The sequence below is a fragment of the Toxorhynchites rutilus genome, chromosome 2 (genome assembly GCF_029784135.1).
Source record: "Toxorhynchites rutilus septentrionalis strain SRP chromosome 2, ASM2978413v1, whole genome shotgun sequence".
Classification (NCBI taxonomy): domain Eukaryota; kingdom Metazoa; phylum Arthropoda; class Insecta; order Diptera; family Culicidae; genus Toxorhynchites; species Toxorhynchites rutilus.
In genome coordinates this window covers 331,863,838-331,873,473 of record NC_073745.1, presented here as the reverse complement: position 1 = coordinate 331,873,473, position 9,636 = coordinate 331,863,838, and the positions used below count along the sequence as shown (strand labels likewise).

The 9,636-nt window shown below is 38.9% G+C and overlaps 1 protein-coding gene across 1 annotated transcript in view; it reads left to right on the top strand.

Annotated features, from left to right (window-relative positions):
- Nucleotides 1–571: 571 nt before the first annotated feature.
- Nucleotides 572–9,636, top strand: part of LOC129770635 (calcium uniporter protein, mitochondrial) — a 480,509-nt gene continuing 471,444 nt past the window's right edge. Inside the window, exon 1 of the mRNA XM_055773593.1 lies at nucleotides 572–1,448. Within this exon, the coding sequence (XP_055629568.1) occupies nucleotides 1,293–1,448 (156 nt within the window). The 5' untranslated portion in view covers nucleotides 572–1,292. The remainder of the gene's footprint in view (nucleotides 1,449–9,636) is intronic.

Sequence of the window (9,636 nt, the reverse complement as noted above, 5' to 3'; positions counted from 1 at the left end):
AAATAACAACGTAGTTCTACGTCTACAATGCGGTCGTATCTTGGACACAACCTCCTATATTTTTTTGAATTATTTCCATATTTATTTGCGTTGTAAAGATATCCAATATGAACTGTGTTTGTGCAACGACGTTCTAATTAGAGTACGTTTTCCAATCAGTTATCTGACCGCACTGCATTCATCGTTACCCTTCTGCAAATATGTGTAGCGTTTCGTAACGTACGCATGGCATTTCCTGTGCGTTGTAAACTACACTCCCGGAATGAACTGCACACTGACTCCGCTGTCAAACTTTCAGCTGGATGACAAAAAAACGCCTCTGCATGAGCTCACCATGCTTCGATGACCGTTCGTTCTCTGAATGCTGGTAGTGATGGTGGTGATGATGCCAAATGCATGGTTCCGGGAGAGCAAAACAAACCCCTACCGAAGAGATATCCTATCGTTATTTTGTTTATTGTTTGCTGAATATATTGCTATTGATATCCTGTTCGGGAGAGCAATGCTCATATTCTCACGCGCTCTCGAACTTCGTACTCCCACTCTCATGCGGTGCATTCCCTGGCGAACCTCTTAGAACGACGGTCCTGCTTCACGACACGAGTTTCAGTCTTCTTTCGGAAACGGGACTCGTGTGAGCTTTGCTGGCTTGACTTTAGTGTCGCGTGGTGAATTCCTGTAGGAGAGTTGAGTTTGTTGCTGCTGCTGGCTGTAAAAATATCTAATAGGAATTTTCGGATACTATCGTGTGGTGTGCGTGTTTTCGCTGTGCGCTGATGCGAAGAAGGGAAGACCTTCGCGAAGGGGTGTGACAGGTTACTTTGCATAAATGCCGATGCGGTGTCGCTATCTACGTCTCGTCGAAATTCGTTCCGATTGATGTATGGGATTGTTAGTGGAGTGGCTCATTTTTGATAGAGCAGGGTCAGCATTGTGATTTGGTGAAAGAAATTTTTACAATCTGCTGCTATTAAATTTGTTATCTTGTGAGTAGGGAAATCCGGTAGGAAAATTGCGCTCCCCACACTGTGCGGTATGTGGTTAGATTAGAAATTCTAAAGGAAAAATAAGGAGAAAGTTCCCCGTTGTGTGCTTGTCAGATCAGTGTATTGTGAGAGAAGAGCAGGAGCAGATTACTGCCTCTCCCAATCTACTTTAGTGTCCAGTAATTCATTCATACCGATAGAAATTCGTATGATCAAAGTGATCTTCCGATTTTTGTGAGTAAATAGTGTGTGAGCTCGTGTTACTGTTTGTTTGTTGTGTGGTTTCATTTCGTGTCATCTTCGAAAATGGCTCCCGGTGTGTGTATTCGCAAATGTCAGCTGCTGTTGAAGATAGACCTGTCTCGGTGTGGATTAAAGCCATTTGCCGCCAGCTTCCACCAACTGCGTCAACAACAGCATTATCAACAGCAGCCTCCGTACGAAACAGCAACAACAGCGACGGTAAGTGGGAACAGAGTCGAATGGGAGCGAATTCCAACAAGATTATGTTTATCGCGCGAGAGAATTCGGAAAGAGAGAAGTAAACGTGCAAAGAAGCGATAGAACTAGCACGAAACCCGTTGTTTTGCGTTGTGCAATATGATATCGCAAGTAGAGATGGGCAAAACAGTTCACTTTGATGAACGGTTCAGTCACTAACCGTTCATCTAAGAGAATCAGTTCTTTTGAACCGTTCTTTCGCTCTTTCGTTCGGCGGTATTAACAACAACATAGAATGTTAGCTGGAACACAACATCAATAGACAGCTATTCATTGATATCGTTGGATTGGATAGTTTACTTATGGGGTTTACATTTTTGAAATTTAGTGAGGAAAGATATGGTGCATCTTCTTTAAAAGTAGCAAACTGTATGTGAAAATATGTTTATCGACCGACAAAAGTATATGTAATAATTTAATGCGAACAAAATTGTATTTTCATTTTTACTGTTTGGACAACACACAGGTTCCATGTTAGACCATATTTATTTCAGAGAAAAAATTCGGCAGCGATTTTCATTAACAATCAATCATACAAACAATCACGATAACACGTACACGCAATAGGCCAAACAATGGATTGAAAACAACGAAAAAACTTTCTTCTCAACTTGCCCTCACTATGAGATTTTATGTTTACATAATTCATGAATCGACCCAGCTTCCCCCAGATTTTTTTTTCTGATAATCAGAAAGTATTACGCGGAATTGAAAGAATACATGAAATTGAAAATATATAGCTTTGCCTTTAAAACTACGAAAATCTGATTTAATTTTCAACCCAAAATTGAGTATACATTAACAAAATAAACCCTGCGTTACTTGCATTTTGCTCATAAATGACAATATCGTTTTATTTTTCTTACAAGCGTTCTCGTTATATTTATCCCTTCCGTTCAGCACAAATCAGTTCAGCTGCATTCGTTCGTTCTCAAACAGTTCGCCCGTAAACACTTCACTCTCAATCAGTTCTTTCCCATACAGTTCGTTCACAAACAGTTCACTCTCAATCAGTTCTCTCTCAAACAGTTCACTCGCAAACCGTTCACTTGCAAACGGTTCTCTTGCAAACCGTTCACTCGCAAACCGTTCTTTCGGAATCAGTTCGTGGGGAGAACTTCCGTTCTTTGAAAAAGAACGACCGTTCGTTCACTCTTTTCGGCGAACTAGTTCTTTTGTACCGTTCGTGAACGGTTTGCCCATCTCTATCGCAAACATATTTACACACTCGGTTCACAACTATTGCGGGGACGAATATATTACAAAAATTATATGAAACAATTTCTTCTTCTAGCTTTCATTCCCAACTCTACGTGCCCAAGTATTCGATATACATGCTCACAATAAAAATCGGTTTGGGGAATAAATTCGTAGCGTTTTTATCGAAAACTTTTATTTAAACAAAAAAAAACGATACTTAGTTTAAGCGTCAAGGGAGCCGAAATCCAATAAATAGCAATTTTTTTTCCACGGGCACTCAGTTATCTTTTGTACTGTTTTTGTCTTGTTGTTTGCTTTGTATTGTTTTTTGACGTAGGACTACGTCTTACATTAAGGGTGTCAAATCAGAAAACAGGTCACGTTTTTATGAAATAAAGTTAACATTCATAACTATTTTTGCTGCGAACGGATTTTAACGATTTGCATACCAATCGAATCGAAAATTTTCTAAGATTCGTTTTATATGCTACTAGCTGACCCGGCAAACTTCGTCCCGCCCAAAATATATTTTTCGTTATCACATCCACGTTTTCTTATTAAGCGCTGTTTATGGGTCCAATCGCAGAATTATTCATTGATTGATCTTCTAATCTAATTTAATCTAAATTAAAATTACCTTTTACTATAAAATTCCTAGTACTTCTAGCAAAACTCGACATTATAATATCAGATTATTTTCAGACACAATTCTCGTTCAAGATTTTTCAGCCACTTGCAAATAACATGTTTTTCCGTTACGTTACTTGCCAAATTTGGTTTTATTTATTTGAATTATTCTCGAGTAATGCAGAAATTTGTATTTCATTTGTATGGCAGCCCCCTTTCAGAGGGGAAGGTGGAGTGTCTCACTACCGTAAACACATTTATTGCACCCTAAAACCTCCACATACCAAATTTGGTTTTATTTGCTTGATTAATTTTCGAGTAATGCAGAAATATGAGTTTCATTTGTATGGCAGCCCCCCTTAGAGAGGGGGGTGGAGTGTCTAACTACCGTAAAAACATTTATTGCACCCTAAAACCCCCACATGCCAAATTTGGTTTTATTATCTTGATTAATTCTCGAGTTATGCAGAAATTTGTGTTTCATTTGTATGGCAGCCCCACCTCAGAGAGAGAGGGGTGGAGAGTCTAACCACCATAGAATCATTGATCGCACCCTAAAACATTCACGTGCCAAATTTTGTTTCAATTGCTTCATTAATTCTCGAGTAATGTAGAAATTTGAGTTTCATTTGTATGGCATCCCCTCATTAGAGAGGGGGGTGGAGAGTCTTATCACCATAGAAACATTTATTACACCCTAGAACCTTCACATGCCAAATTTGGTTTCATTTGCTTGACTGATTCTCGAGTAATGCAGAAATTTGAGTTTCATTTGTATGGCATCCCCTCATTAGAGAGGGGGGTGGAGAGTCTTACCACCATAGAAACATTTATTACACCCTAGAACCTTCACATGCCAAATTTGGTTTCATTTGCTTGACTGATTCTCGAGTAATGCAGAAATTTGAGTTTCATTTGTATGGCAGCCCCCCTTAGAGAGGGGAGGGAGGGGTCTCAAACTATCACGAAAACCTTCCCCGGTCCCAAAAACCCCTACATACCAATTTTCATGTTGATCGGTTCAGAAGTTTCCGAGTCCATAAGAATCAGAAAGACAGACAGACAGACAGAAATCTATTTTTATATATATAGAAGATTTTCCTCTGAAATTATTGCACATCTCATGTTTACGTAGTATTCGAAACTATGAATGACAGTAACGTCATCAATTGTCGTCGTTTATATGAATCGATTATAGACAAAATTATTGACGAGATAAAGAAGCGGTTTAAGGAACTAGATGAATACAATTTCGTCGCTTTGTTGAATCACGAAAAATTGGCCGACTTCCATGTCGCATTACCTACTGGGAATTTGGAAATGCTTTTTCATAACACACGAAATTCGATTAAGCGATGCTTTGTAATAAGCTGACGGTTCTTTTTAAATTATAGTCATTATTTCGATTATCGTTGGACAAAACCTGCATCAATCCTTCTCCGAAACGGCTGGCCAGAATGATACTGACATTGCCTAATACAACGGCATCCGTTGAAAGAACTCTTTGTTATTCGACGGAGCAAGAATTATTTGCGGTCGAGATACCAGAAACAGGTATTCGGAATTATGATGATGACTGTGGAAAAATATTTTCTTTATGAGCGAGTACAAAAGTACTCAACACCAAAAAATACCCCCAACTTGCATGTATTTGCAAAGCGGATTCCCCCAGGCACATTAATTTTGAAGTCCGTATTAGGGAAACACAGCTCGGTGGGAACAAAAATACCCCCGACTTGCGTGTATATTTGCAAAGCGGATTTCCACTGGTACATCGATTTTGAAGTCTGTGTTGGGGAAACCGTAAATCGGGCCAATCAAAACATGGCAGTTAGGGAGTTAAGATAACGCTTGACATTTTACAGTTATTCAATTGTTCATCTCATGAAAAATAACATTTTATTAGTTGTGATAGACGCGTAGAAATATTTCCTATCAATTGATGCAAATATCATTCTGATCTGTTCAGAAACGTTCGAGTTACAAGCATTCGAAATACGGGTAGGGTAAGCACACAAATCGGCAGAACAAATGTGTAGGAAAAAAAGGAAGTTCTTCCAGTTTTCATGAATTCAAACATTTAGATATTAGCGAATTGTAATGTATAGCATATCAAACAAATCTCAGAGAATTTCCGATTCGATTGGTATGCAAATCATGAGAATTGGTTCACAGTGAAGATAGTTATTAACGTTAACTTTATTTCATATAAACGTGACCTGTTTTCTGATTTGGCACCCTTTCTGAAAGAAAGTTCTACGTCAAAAGATATTTCAGCCTGAAAACCATGTTTGATCAATACAGAAATCATTAAACTATCCATCTACAAGGTCGTGTACACCAGTGGTCAGATAATGTGAAAGCCATGATCAAAACAAAAGTGCATGAAACTATCACTCACTGACAAATTCCGGGAAGGCCTTTACTATGGAACTTGCTCGCGGATAATCGAGGTTCCACTGTATTGACAGAGGAACTTCGCTGTCTTGAAGTATTATTACTTGGGTAGTTTTTGACATAGGACTATGTCTTTGATTTCTATATAGGGGGGTCACTCTACGAAGAATGTAACGATTCATTAAGAGTTTTCAAACGAATATTTGTGTTTTCTTTCGGTTTTACTAACCGGTCGCTTTCCTCCCGACGTAACAAGCAATCGTTTTTCCTAAATTCGGGCGTTAACACACGATGTGGGTTGATGCATATAATGAATTATTGTCCATTTACGGATGATAGGCATTTATCAGTTATTGTATTGTATGTTGCCCAATCAATTCGTGCTCAATTCACGTTTTTATCGTGTAGGTTTTGCTACTAACAATTTATGTAATTGTGGTCCAGGATGTCATAATATCGAGCATGTTTGGTTCAATTAATGAATTTAACTGGCTGCTGATTTAGAAGATCGAAAGGGTATACTCACGCATATCAGATTCTGATAGCTTGAGTAGTCACGATCTTGATATTATGTTCCCCATATACGAGGGCGGTCCGATAAGTACTTAGCCTCATCGCCCGATGGTGTCAGTATCGCAAGAGAGATTTCGTATCGTGTAGTACATTCTCGTAAACGGCTACTGTCAAAATTTCAGCCGAATCGGACTCGTAGTTTTGTTTTGACCGTGTGTGGAAGCGGACGTGTTCGCAGTTTTTAGATGAAAATGAAAAAAAAATGGAAATTCCGCCGTGGCGACGGTCGAATGAGGAGGTCATCGCCGCCACGGAGGCCTACTTTGCAGACCTCGAGAAAACGTATTTTTCAGATGGATTAAAGAAGTTGGAGCATCGCTGGGTCATGTGTATCGAGCTAAAAGGAGCCTATGTTGAGAAATAAATCGCCACATTTCCAAAATTTTTGTTTTTTTTGTAGGCTAATTACTTATCGGTCTTCCCTCGTATGTGCTCCTTAGAAGTCCGCTCCACTTCCTTGAATGCACTTGCCCATTCTCCGTTCCCTTTCCTATACATAAGCAGAACTTACCATCCAATGAGATCATTTCACTACAGCAGCTACACGAATTTTCCAAGAGAGCGCTCATGGCCATAGAATACCCAATATACATTATCGGGGTATAATTTTTTTACAAACAATGTTCCGGACAACGTGGCAACGAAGGAGAAAATACTATTTTCTCTATCTATTATATATTTTTATAGTCAGAGATTTATTTGTCTTAGGCTTATATTTATGTAGATCTTAACTATTAAGACTTGTGTTTAAAAATGATACATGATGGCACTTTGTCTTCTTCTGCATAATTGAATAAACTGAAGAAAAGAGTAGTAATGGTTTTATTGGTATTTTTGTGTACATTTTTGAACAAAATATAGTTCCGGATTCTACCACGTTATCTCATCTAACCCGTTTGTAGGATACAAACAAGAAACAGTTTTTCCAATTGATGTATCAAAAGAGAAGAAAAATACAGATTTTGACCAATGAAAAAACTCAATTCAAATGCAATTACCACACACAATCGTAGTCCTATGTCAAGATTCCGTCCGTGCCCCTAGGCTCAGACCCATCAACTTTTGTTTCATCAGTACTTAGTTCAAATTTTCTACCACAAAACACCTTTTGGATGTATATTGAGTGGTAAGCTCTAGAATACGCTGGACAACAGTGCAAGTTGTAAAATTTTCCTCAAACAGAAAATCCTCCGATCAGAACGAGAGTCGAACCCAATCCTCTAGTATGATATGGTGACATTCACCACACATTAGTACACTCTATTGGTGGGCTGTCTGTATTTCCTTCACTGTGACTTTTTGGTTTGTTAACAATACAGATGTGTCTTGGACACCACCCTCAATTTCTTTAGTTTCTTTTCCAGATTGCAGGAAAAATGTTTTCAATGAGGTAACCTGGAAAAAAATGAAACGATTATTTTTCACAGGTTATCTAATAGAAAACATTTTTCCTACAATCTGGAATAAAATCATAAGAATTCGCCTTCATCTTCTGTTCATCTATCCATATTCATTTTCGTTAATTTTTTTGCTTTCGAGTAACATTGAACATGCTAACAAATCCATTATCAACACTCGAAGTATCTCGCCAGCAGAGATGGGCCAACGAGCCGCGAGAGAGAGAGAGAGAGAGAGTCACAACGTGGGTCGTGGAGCGAGCAGAATTTTTCGCGTTGCGGATATGTGCGCGTGTGGCATACTAAACTGTCAAAACCGGGACCATTGTCTTTGATCGTTTCTCGACCACAAACAAGAGAATGCCACCAAAAAAGCAGTGGAAAGGGCACGAGGGTGTGCTATTCGCGTCGTGTTTAGTCGACGCTCATCGGACGGGCTGGGATCCAACTGTGTTCACTGTGGGGGAGGAAGAGAAGGCCGAGGTGTCGGAAAATGTTCCCAAAGATCGCCGCTTCTGATAAAGAAACTCCGAGTTTGTGTAATGTGCTTCTAATGAGCAAATGATGTCATGATATTATTATTGCGTGATTCATACCAATCGCCGCGCGGCTTGCTAAGATCTGGGATTTGTTGTCTCCTTCGCGCCAAAGATTGATAGAGACGTGAAATCTTTGACCCCCCGTGACCTTCCGCTTTTCAGTTGTTGTGTTTTTGTGGGTGAACAACGGGGGAACCGAAAGCAGTAGTAGTAAGTAAGTAAAACGTTCTGAAGGGGGTGAAAATGTGCGGCTGTTTCTCACGAAATGTGTGCCGATGGCGGAATGGAAAATGGGCGGAAAACCGTGCCTTTTGAGCTGACGACGGAAAAGTGTGTTAAAAATAGGTAGCCAACGTTTTTCCTTAGTGCTGCTTTTTTCGGGTTTCTATTTTCTGGTTGGATCCGAGTTTGTTTTATTATCTTGCAAACATGTAAATCTTCGGTCGGATGTAGCGGAAATATTCTGTTCCCATTTTCAACTTTCCTGTGTCCGAAGTGTAAAGTCTCAAGACAACTAGTTACTGTCAGTTCGAATCGAATTGATGTTCACACTTCTATTCTAATTAACCCGACATAGAATTATATGTCGAACGGTCAAAAATACATTATGGATTACCCTAAAAATGTTATCAATTTAACCCGAAAATTCACAACAAATCACGTTTCTTTCATTTCGCCGAACGCCTTATCATTTCCTCCGGCAATCCCATTTTTATTTTCCTTCCTTTTTTCAGTATTTGATAAGATGATGATATGAAAAGACAAGTGACTTTAATTTTGATTTACCGACACGGAGACAATTGAGCTAGACTAGTGGAAGGAGGTGTGAATTATTTATTGACTTGGAATAGCATGTCGGCCCCCCAGTGCCTATAGATACGAAAGAGTAGCTGGTAGCTGTTTATTTTTCCGCGCTTTGATTTATTTTTTTATTACAGTGCGCCGGCAAATGTAAAGAATGGTGGAATGGGCACAGTTCTTGCTACAATGACGTTGTCAAAGACGATTTGCGAGCTTGTACTTTTTACTGTGATATAATATCTACAATGAGTACATTTGAGACCATCCGATCTATAGCTGAATAATGTATAGTAAATTTTAATAAACCTTTTTAGGAGATATCAAATATCAGCAGATCCAAATGAAATCGCACCGAAAATGCAGATATTAGAAACATACATTTTTTATTTGGATGGAAGTTTTATAGGTTTTGGACTAGAGCAAATATGAGTTATCCACAGGAATTGGGATCATTTTCACTCCAGAGTAACTTTTCAAAAGGTCTTATCGGGCTTTTGTAAGAGATATGTTTGATCAATTACATCTCAAAAACTGTGAGTCGTACCGAAATGTTGTCTTAGGAAGAGTTGTAAAGAATCGATACGTGAAAAATGTACACTGAGAAAAAATATAAAT